Genomic DNA, 19,249 nt, shown 5'->3' with positions numbered 1-19,249 from the left:
TGCTGCAATTTAAAGTTTTGGAGCCCGTCCCATCTTTGGGCTGGGGTAAGATTTTGATAGATGCAGAAGATTTAATGAGGTGTTGGATCAGAGCCCTCTGACGTGCTGATGGACCGCTGTTACATAAACTCATCGGGTTAGACAGATCACAGCTTGTGACACTCTGAGTCCCACAGCGTAATGAGCACTTGAGGACTGAGCAAAAGGAGCAAGGTGTACTCATCATGGTCACCTCCAGCTGTTGCTGTAAAATCCTGGGTCCATCCCGCAAACGTGAGATTTCAAAAAGTTTCTGATGCAAGTTTTAATGTATGTATATTCTCAGTGCGATACTGTAATTTCTGAATCTTGCAAAGTTGTCGGGAAACTTGCATCAATCTCCAAGGGGGAATGGAAAATAAGTGGAGTGCTCTCTGGGCAATTTGCCTGTCCATCACAGGGCAACACGGGAAGATGCAAGATAAACAGTAATTCTCACTCTGACACATATGCCTAAGGGCGTGATTTATTCAGCTAGCAGTCATTTTATCACTCAAGGGCATTAGTAGTCTTCAAGCATTGAACTCTCAGAAAATTAGCTTGTTGCTTGTTCTGAGATCCAACAGTGGAGAAACAATAAAAAGCCACAGTAGAAGTTAGAGTGTTTAAAATACAAGTTAATTTGTGACCTATAGATGGCAAAAACCAAATCCTACCGAAGATTTGACACAGGGAGAAGTAAATTAGAAGAGTTGGTATTTTGGTAGGTTTGAAGATTTTTCCTACTTGGTTCTTGTGGATAATATTTGTTACACAAGAGTAGGTTCTTTAGAATGAATTGCCTTCTGTTTCATATTTTTGCTGTGTTCTTTGGGAATTGTTGGAGGGCGCACAGACAGGTAATAATTCCTGCAGCTGACCAGAACAACATGTGGAATCAGACTGACAAAACCTTTGCAGTAGTCACTTTGTGCAGCTCGTCCTCAACATCTTCTGCTAGACTCTAGGGGGCAGTGTAGGGCTCCTACAGCAACATGGCGTCCATAAACTGTGATGCATCGTTGTTGTTATTGCCCTTTTAGATTTTGGGAGGAGTTTAGCAGATTAACTTATAATGGCTTGTATAAATTGGATATATATTTATATATATGCAATGCATTTGGAAATCTTTAGGTCCAATTTTATATTCACTCATGTACATTTCCTAAAAGCACACTTTCTTCATTTTTTTATGGCCATGGTAAATCAGGAGCAGACTCTACCAACCAAAAGGTTCTCAATGCAATTTCTATGTGGAAATTTTTGCACACTGGTAAGTGCTGTGTTCAAATTTGAATTCATATAAAAAAAATTGCTTTATTAATTCCAGAGGGAAATTAAATGTTGTTGTAACTCATTAATATAGATTCTTCAAACAGTTATTGAAGATACTGATGGCTATACCTTCAATTATTTGTTGAATTCCTGCCAATACTGGTGCCAAGTGGACCTCGCGGATCCGTCAATCAGAAATTTAGCTGAAAGGACCTGACAAACCAGCAAAGTGTGGCTGGAGTCACAATGTTTTAACCTCAAGGTTGATGATGTCTTATAGGCAACATTGGTTCTCATCAGCATGAAGTGCAGATGGCTCCATCTCACACCACTTGCAAAGAAGACAATTCACAGACGGGAAAGGATAAATGCACCCGAGAGGCCAAGTGGAGATAATTAACTTGTATATATTACAAAAGATAAATACATACATTTATCCTTTGCAATGAAATGTAAACTGAGGAAACCGGGTATTTCAACAAATACTTTTTTCAAAACAGTTCAACGTGTTATTTGACAGTTTAGATTTTCTTTTTTTTTTTTTTTACTTTTAGAGGGTTAAATACTGTTAGCTTTTCATTTTTTGAACAGTTTGTCATCTTAACCTTCACTACAAGGCTATTACTTTTTAGCCTTGTCTGGGGAGAACAAAAAGAACCCATTGCCGTGAAAATGTTCTTCTTGGTTTGGCTATAGCTTGTACTGACTCATTGAGTTACATCCATACCACTCTTTTTAATGTGATTTACAACTGTACAGTACAAGAAATAAAGCTCAGACTGTGTGTAAGGGTCCTAGGATTTATTCATATCAGTATTACGAATAAAAATAGTCAAGGGATGCTGTCAGACACATTTGAGGTCTGGTTTTATCTCATCGCCAGCTGCACTGTTCACTGTCTGACCTCATCCACCGCACCGTGATGTGAGTCAGCCCTGCTTCTCCAGAAACTGATGTGGTTTGTTGGGATCTTGACTGCAGCCGCCAACCATGCATCAGGGGTCTGTGGGGGCCCTCTTTAAAGGATCATTCTGAAAATCCACCCGAGTGCCTGGGATGGAGCGCACGTCTATGTACAACAAAGAGCAGCCAGACGTAGAATAACCTCTAGATGTATGGAAACTATGAGTCACTTGCTGCTGTTTGTTGCTATAGACACTTGTGTTTGTGTTTGTTTGTAAAACCATGTGGTGACCCAGAAGACTTTCAAGAATGGAAGTGTCAAACATTTTTTGACAAATATTGTTTATTTTTTGGGGGCTCAAAGGCAGCAGCCAACCAACTGGCTTACCCTTTTATGACATAAAAATGAAATACAAACGTCATACAAAGGATGCAATACTTTAGGTAAGAATTTAGTCTCATCGCCTTCCCCAGACATGCCGACGACCTGGCCGCCTTGTGAGCCAGCCACTTGTCTGAAGCTGGTTAGCACGGCTTGTTAAGGTGTGAGTTCTGGAGCCCTCATTTCCTGCAAGAGCCCAACGATAGGAGAGGAAATCTGGGACATTTGGAAAAGGTGTTACATCTAATCCTCTGGAAGGGAGGTAAAAGAATTTCCCCAGTTCTTCACACTGTCTGAATGTAGAAATCACATTTTCAGAGAATCCCCTCAAGCGTGACCCCATATTTCTAAATATACCCTTTGCTCGGTTTGGTTTGACGTTTTGCTTGTTAACCTGGGATCCCGTGAATTAGGAGCTGCTCGTGATCAGGGAAATTGTGAAATAGCTTTGAGGAATCAGCAGCTGCCGCTAGGAGCCAAGAGTTTCCCCTGGTCACTCCTTCTCTGCATGGGGCAGTCTGAGGAAGGCTTAAAAGCAGGTTCAAGCCTCAGTGCTCCTCCCTTAACTACACTCCTACGATCTCCCCCGTCTTTCTTATTCACAAATCAAATACGTACACACAAAATAGTCAGCCGTTTAAGAAAGACTGGACATGTCAAGCTCAGCTTACTTCTAATCTAAAAAAAAAAAAGGAAACCAGTGCAAGATAAGCTTCTGCAGAGAACCTCCAGGTCTGAATCTGAAATGATTTTGTGGACATTCATCATTCTGCTCTCGCAGCTGTTATTAAACCTGTGCTTACATGCAGAGGCCCAGGCTTTGGGTGAGTGTTATCATTTCATTTTGTGTTTCATTGGTATTGCCAATAACAACTTAAATAGCTGGAGTAAATGCTTCCTTTGTAAAGCTTGTTTTTAAACGTGCTTAGTCTGAATTTCAACCCACAGAAACAAATAAAATACAGGCATCCTTTTTATTTGGAAGTTTTTAAATTCACTGTTATTATGCAATTTTCCCTAATATGTCAGAGAAGATTTACTCCACCACTCACTGCCTCTCCACACATTTGTTAGATTTAATGGGATAATGGTGAAGCAGACACTGTGAAAGCGAATATCATTTGCAGACCCGGAGAACATAAAGGCTCAGACGTTCTGAGTGACACTCACAAAGGTGTGAGAAAAATGCTAAATATTCCTGTCAACTGTTGAGACAGGATAATTCTTTGTGTTTCTGACAGGAAGTGGAAAACGAATAAAGGCAGATGAAAGTTTTCAAAACCATTCTATTGAAATCCTGCGAGCCAGAACTGTTTGATTAGTTCAGCTTTGAGGAGTTTCAGCTTTCTGGCTTGCGTTTATTTAAATGAATTCCTAGCTTGGTCAAACACACGGGAATAATCAGGGATGATCATTTTCTGAACTCCACACTCTCCACTCTCTCTTTGTCTGACACGCACTCAAAATCCAACATGCGTACATCACCAAAGTCCCAAACAAAAACAGACCTGCTGACCGTGAAATGTGTGCATTTCTTAGCTTTGTACTGATCACACCAGGTGATTGATGCCTCACCTTTCAAGCACTCATTAATCCCCACAATCCCGTGATGCCTGGCGTTATGTATACAACCGGTCCAAATTAATCAGTTGTCATTTCCCTTGCAAATTACAGCCTGCTTGACTGGAATTCACTGAGTGGTACCAATCTGAAACTATTACTCCAGTTTGATTTTAATAGGAATGATCGGTGCAATGGCTTTGCTGATTGCTGAAGTTGGTGAGTTTTGAAATTCCTCAGGAGGTACAAAGAATCTCTGATGGAAAATAAATAAATAAGTTGTGTAATGAGAAGGGAGAAGGAGTCCTTCATGCAGTGAAAGTATTTATTTTGTTTAGTTAGGTAGCATGATTAAAAAATATGGCTTTAGGATTGAATAGTAATCTGGGCCTAAGCTGTTGTTTGATTGATTTGAAATTGTTAAACAGTTTGATTGAGAAGAGAGGATTTAAGGATAGCCAGATATAACAACTAACCAGTAATTTTAGCTAACCAGCAGCAAAAAACGCTGTGTATTAAAATAAGAGGAGCAAATGCACAAAAATCTTCTAAATGTTGTTCACGTATAACCTTTACAGACAAGAAAAAAAATCTGTGACTAACTCACCACTTGTTGTTCCTGCTGACTTACAGGCTAACATTGTCACTGTAATACTGTAACACAGCTAGCTAGATGCTACAGGAAGTGAGTCTTGTACCTGGCTCTGTCAACAATGGAACAGATATTTAAAGAAACTTTGAAATAAGACTTTCTTTCCATTTGTACCACATGAAAACTGAATGTCAATAATAATTGCCAATACTGTTTTTTTAATTAGCTGTTTATAGTCCTAAGAAATCGCTAAGAAATGTTAGCGAGTTCTAGCTAACATGATAAAAGCTCCTTCTGCAATAAGTTTTTGCTGCCAGTTTTATTGTGAAGAAGGAACACCAAAGATTTTATAGGAAAATGCCTAATTATCATCATATTCATCCATTAGAACATCTTTGCTGAGCTCAATAATTTAACAAGCAAAAAAAAAAAAATAAAATAAAAATTATTAGCCTAAGACTTAAACCGCTTTTCCAAAAGTGACATCACTTTTTCAATGTTTGTTTTTAATTTTACAGAAGTGGAAACATGAAAAGCATAACATGAAAAGCACATATAAAAAATATAAAAATAAATAATAAGTGGTAATTGGCCTCTAGTTGTATGGCACTTTTTTCTGCTTCAACGATTTCAAACACTTTACACTTTAATCAGTCATTCTCCCACCCATACACACATTCACACACTAATTGTGGCAAGTTGCATTGTAGATATAGTAGATAAGCAATGCTAATGAATTAAAATCATTAAAAAATATATGTTGCAAAATGTGGGAGTATTACCCACTAATATCCATAAAAGTACTTTTACCCCGACTTCACATTTTTGCTTCCAAGCAAAAAGCATAAATGAGAGCCTTAAACCTCATTTATGAGGTTTCAGTCCATTTTCATTAGCCAGCATAGTAATTTCCTAATGAGATGTCAGACAGTCTATGTAAAGTATATTCCAATGCTGATGATTTATTTCCACCATTACACAAACAGTTTGACATCATTTAAAAACAAAACAGTGAAAAAAAAAATCTTTTTTTTTTCTTTTTTTTTTTTTTTGCACAAAAGCTCAAAAGCAAAGAATTAGGTAAGCAGCAAACCAAAGAATGTTTTTACCATTTGCTTCCTTAATAGTAAACTAACCGTATCTGATTTATGTGCTGCCTCTAAGGGTAGGACTTATCTCTGGATTGCTTTGTAGCTTTGAACTGATCTTCTTTTATGGAGCTTGAAATTTGAGGTTAATCAGGAGGGTGAAATGAGGTACTTTCTCTAGTTATCTTGAGAACGATACCATTGACCTTTAAATGCCTTCAGTCTGGAAGACTCATGAATAACATATCTTTGCATGTGGTGTATATATGTTTATAGTGTAGAGTTACTCTGAGGGCCTAGATGTTTCTTTGTTATTTTGTTTTGTGTGCTTCATCTGGTTTGACCATAAACACAGCTGCTGCACTTGGTTTTCATGCAAAAAGAAGCATAGATTTTCCTAAAACGTTATCAAAAAAATCATACATTTAGCAGCAGTCCCATTTGATTGCTTACATTTCTGTCCCATGAATTAGAAATATATGTTTCAAAGTAAAATAAAGAAGAATTTTCATTTGAGGGAGTCTTGCAAAAAAAAATTGGCCAGACTTGGAAACCATTTGGAAGTAATTTTGCCCCGTCTTAACGGATGCCCTTGCTGAGTGCTTTATGGTACTTGTGCATTCACAGTGTTTGCAGATGGTGGACTAAAGAATCAATGCCAATCCTTTTGTGGTCGTAACAACTCCCAAGTTACTTCATTAAAGGGAAATTCTAACCATGAAAATTAGTGGGGGAGGAGGTTTGTAATATTTTGTTCCTCTTCTGCGTTTGCCTTCCAAATTCTGCCATGCTTCTGACCTTACATTTACTCAAATAAATATTCCAGATCTCAGTCACCTTTATTAAAATAAGGCTTGAGTCCACAGCTTTGATTTACATCAAGCCCTATTTTTATGTGGTTTTTCGGATCCTACCAAGTTTGCACAAAAATCTCCAAGACCAACAAGCACTCGGTCATCATCAACACATTCTTGTCGACTCAAAGCGTGTTTACACCCGAGTGTGGCTGCAGGTAGCAAAATATTCATACCTCATCATTCACTGCTTGTGTGATTCATTTCTCTTTTCCTGTCAGCAGTCTACAATCTGCTCACCTCGCCTGACTGCTTGCCAGACCTGCTGCAGGGAGGTTTGGCTGAACAAGGGGTGAACGAGGCTTTCATCTTAACCACCTTCAAGCTGCAGCCCAAGACTGGAACCACACTGTTTGGCTTGTTCAACCCAAGGGACAACAGCAAGTATTTTGAGTTCACCGTAATGAGGAAGCTCAATCGGGGTAAGTAGACAAGAAACAGGAGTTGGTACTGTAAAGATGCGCCAATCAATAGTTTTTGTATAAATATCTACATTTTTTTGGAATTCTTCAGCATCAGTAATTCTCAAAATTTGTATCTTTTGACCCGCATTTTTTAACAGTGCAACTCTCAGTTGAATGCTATTTCACAACTGTTCAAATACAACAAGGTGTAAATGCAAGACAAAAACAATCAACAGTCAAAATTGTGTTTACAGAAGAAAACTTGTGTTACTTTGTTTGGTATGTGAAGAGATTCTCAAGACGCTACACTTTTTATGTTTACATCTAAAAGACATTAACCTTCTGTCAAAATAACCTTAATTTTAACCTGCATTTGGCAAGAGGAGCATATTTTGATAATTTTTAGCATAAATAAAGTGGAAGAAAATATCAAACATTAAGGCAGGATAACATAATTTAAATGTTGGCATGTTACTGTGGTATTGTGGAAGTAAATGCTCTTATATTTTCCCTCTTAATTTCCTGTCTCCTACATGGTTGTAACTTCTCGAAGCTGTGTTACGTTACTTGCGGACTGACAAGAGAATGAGCTCTGTTAGCTTCAACAACCTTGTGCTGGCGGACGGCCAGCAGCACCGGCTGTTGTTCCACCTGAAGGGTCTGCAGCAGCAGGGGCCAGGCGCAGTGGAGCTACATCTGGACTGCAGGCTGGTTGAGACAGTCCGGGATCTTCCTGCTGCCTTCCAGGGTTTGCCAGCGGGGTACGGCATGGTGGAGCTAAAGACAATGCAAGCCAGGGATCAGGTAACATGTTCCCTACAATAACTCCACACTAAGAGCCCAACTTTCTGTCTCTAACATGTTCAAAGACAGAGACACAAAGCATAATGTTTTGTGTTGCTCTAACAGGAGAGCTTAGACGAGCTGAAACTGGTGGTTGGGGACTCATTTGAGAATGTTGCATCATTGCAAGACTGTCATTTTCAGCAAAGAGATTCGGTTCAAACTTTAGGTAAGAATCTATTTGGTGAGTAATTGCTCATTGAGATGGCTGAATACGTCCCCTGGCAACATCCCTAGTCATAAAAACAACATCCAGAATTGAGTTAATGAGGATATCCCCCACTGTTGTTCCAGTTAAGCAACATACCATTCCCTTTCTTGTAGGGGTCAACACAAAGCAGCTGTCAAATCAAATGCTGGAGTTAACAAAGGTGATAAACGAGCTTAAAGACGTTCTCATCCAGCAGGTAACTTACTTCAAACAGTTTTTCTGACTCTTCTCCATCCCTTCCTCTTCGGCACTGACCTTCCGACCGGACAATCTCTTTCAGGTTAAGGAAACATCTTTTCTCCGAAACACTATTTCAGAGTGTCAGGCTTGTGGTAAGAACACTTTCTTGTTTCAGTTTCATTCTCCAACAACAAATATGATGTGAAACAACTGTGTTTTGATTGCGATTTCAAGGTCTGGGTGGAACAGAGGTGGTGAAACCGAGATGTGCTCCTGGTGTCTGTTTCCGTGATGATATGTGTATTGAGACAGCAAATGGTGTGGAGTGTGCTCCCTGTCCTGATGGGTACACTGGAGATGGCTTCAACTGTGATGATGTTGATGAGGTGAAGTTTAACTCAATGGTTTGTTTGTCCTTCTTCCTATACATAAATCAGTTAAGTAACAATAAATATTGGGCATATTTATCAGGAGGGACATATTATTTCAGCTGCCATATACGCACACCTGTTATTTTTTGGTTCTGATCATGTTACATGTAGTAGCTTTAGATTTCTGTCTAAATACCTTAATTCTGTTAAACTAGAATTGTTACACCACTCAGCATACTATAATGTCTTCCTTTCATTCTGATGGTGTAGATACAATGACACAGGAAAACAACATTTATGCATACTTTTCTAAGCATTAGACATTATAATAAAGACAGCATATATATGTTTTTGCACATAACAAAAGTTTTTGCTGCATGAACACAGCAAAAACTTTAGCTGCACAAGTTTATGCATCTAAGGTTTACCACTGCGTTCAAATTGTCACAACTATTACTTCTGGATGCATGAAGCTGAGGGTGAAACTGACTGGATGATCTACTTTTTGATCAACTGGACAAACAAATGTCAGCTCACTACAGGATACTCATAAAGTCCTGAAAACCCATACCCTGTCAGTCACAAGATCCTGAAGTATGAAAAAGAAATGAATAAAAACCAGATGGTGTTGTCACTGCTTATGTGACAACACCACTGAATTCCACACCACTGACTCCTATTCAGAAATGAAAACCACTAACAGGGATGTCCATTAAATCAAAGCAAACACATTGGTCTTGCAGAATATTGGGGGTTTTTTGTTGTTGTTTTTTTTATTGCTGTTTTCTTGCATCATGAGTGATTTCCCATACCTCTTAGAATTCATTCTAACTTTTTTGGCCATATTGGGGAACTTTTAGAAGCAGGTGCAAACAGAACCTGTCAGAGGGGCCATCAATAAGAGGCATAGGGTCTGATGACACTTCAAGGGCCTGGACATGGCATAGAGGTAAAAGTGCTGGAAAGAGATAGCAGTTCGTAAATCTTCTGAACATAAGTACAAGAAGGTGTGTGTGTTTCTCTGTTTGTACTGGCCCATTTCAGAGGGCTGGCCCCTTCAGCCTCTCCCGCTCACCCACCCTTTCATTAGCAAAAAGGTCACCAGGTCCAGAAACTTTTAGAGAGAAGCCCTGTGAGGTACACATACATTTCTGCTTCTTCAGCAGAGCTCATGTCCTCCTTTTCTGCAGTGCCAGTTTAACCCCTGCTTTCCTGGAGTGAAGTGCGTTAACACCGCCCCTGGCTTCCGCTGCGACGCCTGCCCGCTGGGTTACGTCGGCCTGCCAGTGGAGGGCGTGGGCATTTTGTTCGCTCAAACCAACAAACAGGTATGAGTTGCATTTTTAGTCTTTCATGTATTGAGTTAAAAACCTCTGACTCACCCACTCATACCTTGGATACACAGACTTTGATATGGTGATTACACTGAAATATAAATATTAACACCATAGCTCCTGAGGAACTTGTAGTAGTCCATAAAGCCACTGAAGACGGCTGAGAAAAAAGTGAGCTGAGTGATGCCTTGAGGAACCCCTTATGCAATCTTTGTTTGGTCAAATTTGAAGTTAAAAACCAACATAATATGAGACTTTCAAATCTGTTTATAAAAATTTTATGCTCGAGTCAAATCAGTGTTAAGTCATGACTCATTTAAAACTTATTCCACAAGCCTGTAATTTATTTTATTTTTGAAGCATTGAGGTTAAAAGATGTTTAAAAGATGTTCAATCACTGCAAGAGTTTGTAGAAGATTTTGCACACAACAAGCAAACTTCCTGTAATTTCATATGATGTCAGTTTAAAACAGTATGTCTTTATAACACAGAAAAGAAAAAATTGTATTAGCCATGTGTCAGTTTAAGACTGAACCTCTACCTGATCAGTGCATATTATTTGCAGCTAATGAGGCTGTTTCCAGTGTAAGGTCAGACAAGTCTTGATTTATAACAAGTCTGAAGGACTACCAACCAGTGTTGTTTTTAAGTGAATTTTAAATGCAGCCATAATGTAATATACCTGTGGAGTTCAAATATTTACAATATTCTACATTTTAATTATTAACTCTGTAATTTGTTATTCACCGACTCCACATAGGGGAATGCTTTTTGCTGTCGGGGGCATTTTTAAACAGATTCATTACTGAAACAATGCGTTTTGTAGAATTTGTCACAAAGCCAAACACTGTAATTCATTTTGGACTCATTTGCTCCTTTCTACCCATTTCAGGTCTGCGATGACATTGATGAATGCAAAGGACCCGACAACGGTGGCTGTACTGCAAACTCAATCTGTCACAACTCTGTGGTAAGAATACACTCCAACCAACACATGCGGATCTATATTCTTCTCATTTTAATTTGCATTCCTTTTCCAAGTCATTCACAGCTGCTCTGATTCCTCCCACAGGGCTCCTTTTACTGTGGCAGCTGTAAGACTGGATTCACAGGAGATCAGGTGAGGGGCTGTGAGCCAGAGCTCAGCTGTGGAAACAGCCTGACCAACCCCTGCGACATCAACGCCGAGTGCATTCGAGAAAGAGATGGCACTATTTCTTGTCAGGTACGATTTGAGCCCACATTTCTGCACTCTGGTGTCTGACTTGGTGGCATATTTGGTGCTCTTTCTGAAAGGTGTTTCATTTGCTTTCTCAGTGTGGAATTGGCTGGGCGGGCAACGGATACCTGTGCGGGAAAGACACTGACATTGATGGATACCCGGATGAAAAGCTCAAGTGCAAGGACGCAAACTGTAGAAAGGTACGCAGAGTGGATGTCTGTCGAAAGTGACATTAAGGAACTCTATCTAACTTTCTTGTCTCTGCAGGATAATTGCATCTTTGTTCCTAACTCTGGTCAAGAGGACGCTGACAGGGATGGCCAGGGAGACGCCTGTGATGACGATGCAGATGGTGACGGTATTCCCAATGAGCAGGTCAGTCAAAATCTGACTGGATCAGTATTATCAGTATTTTTTTTTTTTAAATCATTAATAAAGTTCTTTGCCAAAGTGTTCTCTTAAACGTTTTGCATTTTGTTACTTTACAATCAGAAACGTCGAAGTCATGCACTAATCTGAAGTAGCTCTTAAGTCAAATAAAACAGGGGCAGTAACAGGATTTAATCTAATGCGTTTATATTAGACATTAGACATTAGAACCTGGCTCCAAATGGCCAAGTCAAGATAAAGTTCCAAATCTTTCAAATGAGTGTTCACAGAAGTCCTCCACCCAGCACTGGCTAAGATTGTGTGCCGTTTCGCAAAGACTTAAATGTAAAGAAGATCAAAATTGATAAGGACATACAACATCTGACTTACAACACACACCACAATTTTACAGTTGTATTGTTTTTATAATCCAGCAGAAACTTTATATTGTTTAATTTCATAAAATTCCAACACAATTAAATCCTCGTGGCTGTAACCTGCAAAATGTGAAAATTTTCAAGGGGTGGAAATTCCTTTGAGAGACACTTTGGATCAGACGTCCATGTCTCCTGCATGTCTTAGGACAACTGCCGGTTGAAGCCCAACGTGGATCAGAGGAACAGTGATGCAGACAGCCACGGCGATGCCTGTGACAACTGTCGCATGGTGAACAACCCCGACCAGCGGGACACTGACGGGGATGGCAAAGGCGATGCCTGCGACGATGACATGGACGGAGACGGTATGAAGAAAAATTACATCACCAACACTGACGTTTGCGTTATATAACCAACATCACTGAAGGCTCTTAAAGTTATCTGCACCGTCTTCCATGTTTCCACGTAAATGTTTCTTACGTTAATTGATGAAGAAAAAAAAGGAGACAAGCAGATGAGCTTCTCCCACATCCCTCTAAATCACGTTGTCTCAATGCATCACCAGAGACTACTGTGATGGGATTCATAAGCAAGCACAGGCAGAAGAGGACTGAAAATGGGGGGGAGAAAAATAAGTCAAATCCAATCTCAGGCTGACCTAAGAGCAAAAACACGCTTTGATCATTCACTGGTATGATTACACCTCAAAAAAACCCTGCAGGACAGAAGATAGCTTGTCTTCCTCCACTGCTGTTTGAGCTGCTTGACCTTTCTAGGTTTGTAGTGCAGCTACTGCCTCCATGCGATGAATAAAAATACAATCAGGGCGCAAACTGAATGAACGCGTACAGCAAGTACAACAGTGCCCCCAAGCGGTCAATGCACAAAGAACAGGGTATGAACAGTTCAAAACATGAATTATTTTTAGTCGTCTGTCCATTTTTCTCTTTGACTCATCAATATAGTTTTCCACCTTAATAACTGCATTAGTGAAATCCATTCAATCCATAAATTATTGCATTTTTGTGCTAAAGCTCATAAAAAAGGTTTTTTTCTTTTAACATATTTATGACAAGAATTCAACTATCCACTGTGTGTGTTGTGTGAATAGGGGTGAGAAATTTTCTGGACAACTGCCAGCGTGTCCAGAACAGAGACCAGCTGGACCGGGATGGAGACGGCGTGGGAGATGCTTGCGACAGCTGCCCTGACATCCCCAATCCAAACCAGGTTGAGCAAAGTCAGATAAATATAACCCCCAGAGCAACTAACTCTGCACATATACACACACACACACACACGCACACCCACACACACACACAAATGCCTGTAATGTCAAGGTCATCTCATAAAAGCATAGCATATGTTGTTATATTACAGCCTTGCACTTTAATGTATTTTATAAGTATTTTATGTGATAGACCACCAGAAAGTAACAGTGGAATAAAAATGATATATGAGTTACAACATTTTTACATTAGTGCAGATAAACTGAGCTCCTGTCTCTCTGAAAATCCAGTGCGACCAATTTATTTCAGATACCAGGCAGATAGTTATGTATTCCACTAACTGAGTGTAATCATCTCAGTACAAATACAATTTTTTATGTGATGACCTCTACTGTCAATGCGCAATACTGATGGAAATATACCCCAAAGGATTTGCAACTATCAATGCTGTCAAAGTTTTTCCACAACTTATTCTGCAAAGGATTGGCTCAGAATGGCTGACACAAATCCATGCCACAATTTGCTAATTATTAATTGAAAAAAACGTTGTCAAACGTGAAATCATGCATCATTTCCCTGCCACTTCACTGCTGCGCACCACTTCATGTTGGTCTATCTTATTAAGTACTACCGAAATGCATGAAAAGGTATTGTGTAACGTGTTGAATTAAACCCCTTCCTTTTCCCTTTCAGTCTGACGTTGATAATGACCTGGTTGGAGACTCGTGCGACACAAACCAAGACAGGTAAAAAAAAAAAACATCACCCTGTGTGTTTCTGTGAGGTTTATTATTGTTAATGCCATGTTTCTGTGTCACTTCCCCTGTAGCGATGGCGATGGTCACCAGGATACCAAGGACAATTGTCCACTAGTGATTAACAGCTCACAGCTGGACACTGACAAAGACGGGGTGGGAGACGAATGTGACGACGATGATGACAATGATGGGATCCCAGATACTCTACCGCCAGGACCAGACAACTGCAGGCTGGTGCCCAACCCCGAACAGATCGATGACAACAGTGAGCTTAAGCAGATGAGAATTATCTGCACCTCGCAGTAAAATTTGTGCAATCACTAAATTGTTCTGCAGTGCTAAAACCTTCATTTCTGTTCAAGACAAATTTAACTCAGTGTGCATATTCTCTGTGACATGTAGCTGGCTGCCTTTTTTTTTTTTTTGTTCTTTCCTCTGTGCTCCAGTATTACACCCACGCAGATCAAGCGCTGGCAGCCTCGAGCAGATTAAGCTGCGATTTAGGGGGGAGTAAGAGCACACTTTTTGCGCTTGAAATATTTGCCAATTTCATAAGTCGCTGTGACATTAGTCTCGTTAAATGGTCTTCGAGAGAGGCTGAGTGTCTGTTAAAATTAAGTGGGTCGACAATGTTTTGATGGGAAAGTTCAGAAGTGCATCGCAGACAGAAACTTTCAAGATGTTTCACAGGGTCTGATGATGACTTTTATTTGATTCACCAGCTGACCCTAGCATTTTAGCTATTGCTTTTAGTTCTTTACCATGTGTTTTTTTTTTTTTACCAGCTTTAGTCTCACCAACAATCACTTTGCGGAGTGCTGAACCTTTTTAATTGTTTTGGTGTCAGAGCAACTGCATCAACAATGCTTTTTTTAATGCATTAATGCCCCTTGAGCTTTTTCATATTTTGTCTCATTAGGGACACAAAATTCAGTGTCTTTTATTGTGATTTTAAAGCAACGATGAACATGAAATAGAGCATAATTGTAGAGTTGAAGGAAACAAGTGATCAGAAGACACTCACCAAACGTTAACTTTTTTGTGAAATACTTTTTGCTCAGTTAACACCAGTCAAATATGAACAAATTCCCAGAGCAAGGAAAGTAATGGCCAAGCTCACCCTGAGGATGGTGAAGAAAAAGGTTGTGGTCATTTTAGCTTAATTTCCTTCCCCTCTGATGTTCATCAGATGACGGCGTTGGAGATATCTGCGAGTCCGACTTTGACCAGGACAAAGTGATTGACCGGATTGACAATTGCCCTGAGAACGCAGAGGTCACCCTGACAGACTTCAGGGCCTACCAGACAGTGGTGCTGGACCCTGAGGGAGATGCACAGATCGACCCCAACTGGGTTGTCCTCAACCAGGTTAGATTATTACCATCTGAGAGTCTTAATGTGGTCTAAGTTAAAGCATGATCATGGTTAGATATATTAATTAATATGTGGATATGGAAGGGAATGGATTGTAGTGAAGGATTTGCAAAATGTTGACAGCTCTATTTTTTATGCTCTTTCTTTTACACTTTTGACTTCTTTATTTGAAATTTCATAATCTTTTCTGTATACAAAACTGGCCCCAAAGCCGCTCTATCTATCAGCTCAGCTACTGAAATATAAACTAAGGATTCAGGAGTTTTGTTATGATCTGGTGATGCCAAACCTAAATTCCAAAAGGAAACACAAACAAGTGTTTACTAGAAATCTGAAGATTTTTTGATTTTTTTTTGTCATCACTAAGAGTAAAAACAATATCTTAATATAAAAGAAAAAATGACAATCAGAAGAACATTTAAGTTTTGGTTAAATCCAGAATTAAATCTGACACTAAGCTTGGTTGTGGAGCAGAGACTTTCTCTTAGTCTGACAAGTTTTGCTCGATGAAGTGGAAAAATATTGCCAAGTCAATTATGCGGGATGCTGACAGACAGAAAAATTAACGCTCAATCTGAGACCAATAGTCCTCTAACAAAATATTAGTAAAATAGTTTGTAGACTAATGAAGATGGGGGTTTTTTCTGGCGTTATTTTTCAATATTTTTCTTTGTGACAGTTTTGTTTGTTTTTGTCTAATTGCACATGATAAATGTCACAAAAGGCTTAAAGAGTTATCGGGTGTCTATACACTTAATATATATGTTGTATACTGTCTTACGATTCCTTATAACATTACTGTATATTAAAAGGACGCTCATCTGACCACATAAATCAAAATACGTTCAGTTTCATTGCTGAGTTTGTTTTAATTTCATGATTTTAGATTTAAAAAAAAAACAACTTATTATTAAGACGTATAAAACTCCCAAAGTGTCTAATCATCATATGTGCCTTGTTTCTAAACAGGGAATGGAAATAGTTCAGACCATGAACAGTGACCCGGGACTTGCTGTTGGTAGGATCCACGTTCCTTAGTCAATGACAAGTCAGCTTTTCTGAACAAAATCCCATCTGAACATGCATGTTCTTGTGTCAGGATACACTGCTTTCAGTGGTGTCGACTTTGAGGGGACTTTTCACGTGAACACGGTTACCGACGACGACTATGCCGGCTTCATCTTTGGCTACCAGGACTCGTCGTCCTTCTATGTGGTGATGTGGAAGCAGACTGAGCAGACCTACTGGCAGGCGACCCCTTTCAGAGCTGTGGCCGAGCCAGGCATCCAGCTTAAGGTGAAAGCAGGAGGGATTTTCCATAGCAGCAGTAGAGCATTGGCACTGTCAGCTTGTCTAAAACATGTTTCTGGTGCTTTTATCATTTTGGTTTGTCTGTGTTTTAGGCTGTAAAGTCCAGGTCGGGCCCTGGGGAACACTTGAGAAACTCCCTGTGGCACACAGGAGACACCAACGACCAGGTGCGTCTGCTGTGGAAGGACCCGAGGAACGTTGGCTGGAAGGATAAAGTTTCCTACCGCTGGTATTTGCAGCACCGTCCACAGGTCGGATATATCAGGTATGATGAGCACGTTCTGGTTTTGTAAAAGAAGTCTTTAAAATTTTACTTCTTCCTAAGAGAAACAAAAGAATACTCTGCGCATGATAAAGCTCTTTTCATGTCCAAGCAGGAGAAGTAATGTCGTGTTGCGAGTTATCTGAACAGAAATTTAAATGGAGTTCTCATGTTGACTTCCAAGTCAACATGAGAGGAATTTCATCAAAGACAGGAGCGACAACATTTCCCCTTTTTTCTCTCGCTCAGAGTGAGGTTTTACGAGGGAACTCAGCTGGTTGCAGATTCTGGTGTGACTATCGACACAACCATGAGAGGAGGGCGACTCGGCGTGTTCTGCTTCTCACAAGAAAACATCATCTGGTCCAATCTGAAATATCGCTGCAACGGTACAACAATACAAACACACTTCTACATTGTTGCTTTCTGTAAGTTTATGTAATAATACACCCACAGTCACTATGCAGTAAGGCAATGTATAAAATTATATCTTTAAAAATGCATTAAAAAAAACACTTTTTTTAATGCTTCCAGACTTTTTTAATGTCCAAATATAGTTTTTTTAATGTCTAAATGAAAAATATTCAAGGCGCTATTTACGTTCAATAAATATGTAATTATACATGTACACACAACTTAAATTCTTGTCAAGTTGATTAGATATGTGAGTTATTGACTGAGAAGGTCCAGGTAATTAGCTCTTCATTCAATAGCAAAAAGTAATTAGGCCACATTTCAATAATATATCACACTTAAATGTCAGATTTTATACAGTAGATAATACAAAATAGTCACACCTAGTACACAATGTCAGCTGTTGTACAAAGCTATCTAAGGAAGCCCCGCAGATTCCAATGAGGCGTTAACTTTCAATGGTTGAACTGCGCAGTTTTTTTTTATTTTCTACATGGTTTCATAACGAGCACTGACACTTCACTCATCAGTCTCAGCATACACTTTCCTGTGAGCTGTGTCTGAGAAAGTGTCTGATCTTGGTTCAAAAAGACTATTTTAAGCCCCCCTCATGATCTGTGCTCTAACACTTCCCACAGACACCATCCCAGAGGATTTCCAGGAGTTCAGCGCTCAACACACTGTTGACTCAATCTAAAGTCAAGACTTTAAGATGACTCCAGATCCACAAGGAGGGCGTCTCTGTGTGGGTGCATCTGTATGCATGTGAGCGTGGTGACTTGTGTGTGTCTATCGTTTTTTTGTGTGGGCGTGTGTGTTTGTGTGTTTTTTTTAACTGTGTTACAGATACAGAAACATATATGACTACAATTTTGTGCTGTATGATTTATTGCTGTGCCCTTTTATTCAAATGTGGTCTCTCTAATCCTCTTTACAAAGGCCTCAGTTAAGAAAAGATAAGCGTTGTTTGTGTTTTTAAGTATTATGAAGTTTACACTTTATGCAACAAATATCAGAAGAACAGAAACACTCTCCAGATAATACCTAAAGCTGTTCTTTTTTGGGAGAAAATATAAAATAAGCAGTTGAGCCACATTAGCAACCTGCATCATTTGATAAAAAAATATGTATCAACCATTTTCAACCACAAACATCCTGTATGTTTTTCAAATATATATTTCAAATATAGCTTTGTCTCCAGGGGATGGAAAGTGTAACTTGTGGTTGTGCAGGAATTTCCCATATGATAGACATTTTTTTCTTTGGTCTCTCTTATCAAAATGTCAAAATTTTAACCGACACTCAGCAGTTTGCAAGTTCCTTCATAACAAAAAGGGGAAGAAATTGTCTTGGGGGGAAAGGTCAATCTGTCAATAAAGTACCTTGTTTTAAGAAGATGGCGTTCAGTTTTCTGCTTCTGTTAAAAAAAAATAATCTTGTGTGCATTAGTTGTTCCCCTGATTAGCCTTTGCTGCACTTTGTTCATTCTGAAATGACTGCTGTCTTCTTTGTCCTTCACTCAGACATTCACACATACAAATCAACAACGCACAAGAAAATGTTACCTGGAATGAACAGAGACTGTAAAACAACACATACCATTTTTCTAAATTAATGCCATTAAAACCCATTAAAGTTTTTGTGATTAGGTTGTTAGGATTGACAAAATAGTTTCTAACAAAGTTAGTTCTACTAATTTGCTGCTTTGCCTTAATGTTCAGTGGAACATTTAAAGAAATTGCACGTCTGACTCCGCCATCAACCAAACAAACCAACAATCCAGCCACATTGGAATTATGCAATGTGGGTGGATCATGCACATTATAACAAGTTTTGGTCAGTATCTTATATATAATATACTCTAAATATGAACTCCATAATGTCTGCATTAACAATTCTAGAGCTAGCGATTTAGTAA

At 39.3% G+C, this 19,249-nt stretch overlaps 1 protein-coding gene across 3 annotated transcripts; it reads left to right on the top strand.

The window, feature by feature from the left end:
* The first annotated feature begins 256 nt into the window (after positions 1-256).
* Positions 257-18,707, top strand: thbs4b (thrombospondin 4b). Of its 3 annotated transcripts, none has more exons than XM_044144013.1 (22): positions 257-273; positions 6,894-7,094; positions 7,630-7,880; positions 7,986-8,088; positions 8,244-8,326; positions 8,411-8,462; positions 8,545-8,696; positions 9,872-10,009; positions 10,908-10,985; positions 11,088-11,240; positions 11,333-11,437; positions 11,505-11,612; positions 12,189-12,348; positions 13,095-13,213; positions 13,906-13,958; positions 14,042-14,235; positions 15,160-15,338; positions 16,314-16,362; positions 16,444-16,640; positions 16,748-16,920; positions 17,167-17,306; positions 17,970-18,707. In XM_044144013.1, exons 2-22 carry the CDS (start codon positions 7,076-7,078, stop codon positions 18,026-18,028), a joined length of 2,565 nt encoding a protein of 854 aa, XP_043999948.1. In that variant the 5' UTR covers positions 257-273; positions 6,894-7,075; the 3' UTR covers positions 18,029-18,707. The 3 variants fall into 3 exon arrangements, with proteins under 3 accessions (XP_043999948.1, XP_043999947.1, XP_043999946.1); XM_044144012.1 differs by lacking the exon at positions 257-273 and adding an exon at positions 3,159-3,402 and having other exon boundaries at positions 6,897-7,094; XM_044144011.1 differs by lacking the exon at positions 257-273 and adding an exon at positions 3,159-3,402.
* Positions 18,708-19,249: the final 542 nt, after the last annotated feature.

The sequence above is a fragment of the Gambusia affinis genome, linkage group LG17 (assembly GCF_019740435.1).
Source record: "Gambusia affinis linkage group LG17, SWU_Gaff_1.0, whole genome shotgun sequence".
NCBI classification, from domain to species: Eukaryota; Metazoa; Chordata; class Actinopteri; order Cyprinodontiformes; family Poeciliidae; genus Gambusia; species Gambusia affinis.
This window is presented reverse-complemented; position numbering and strand designations above follow the sequence as displayed.

Coding starts and splice junctions, on each gene's coding strand:
- thbs4b (XM_044144011.1), top strand. CDS start 3,324: ATGATTTTGTGGACATTCATCATTCTGCTCTCGCAGCTGTTATTAAAC. Junction 10,986..11,087: donor CAATCTGTCACAACTCTGTG/GTAAGAATACAC, acceptor TTCCTCCCACAG/GGCTCCTTTTACTGTGGCAG. Junction 12,349..13,094: donor CGATGACATGGACGGAGACG/GTATGAAGAAAA, acceptor TTGTGTGAATAG/GGGTGAGAAATTTTCTGGAC.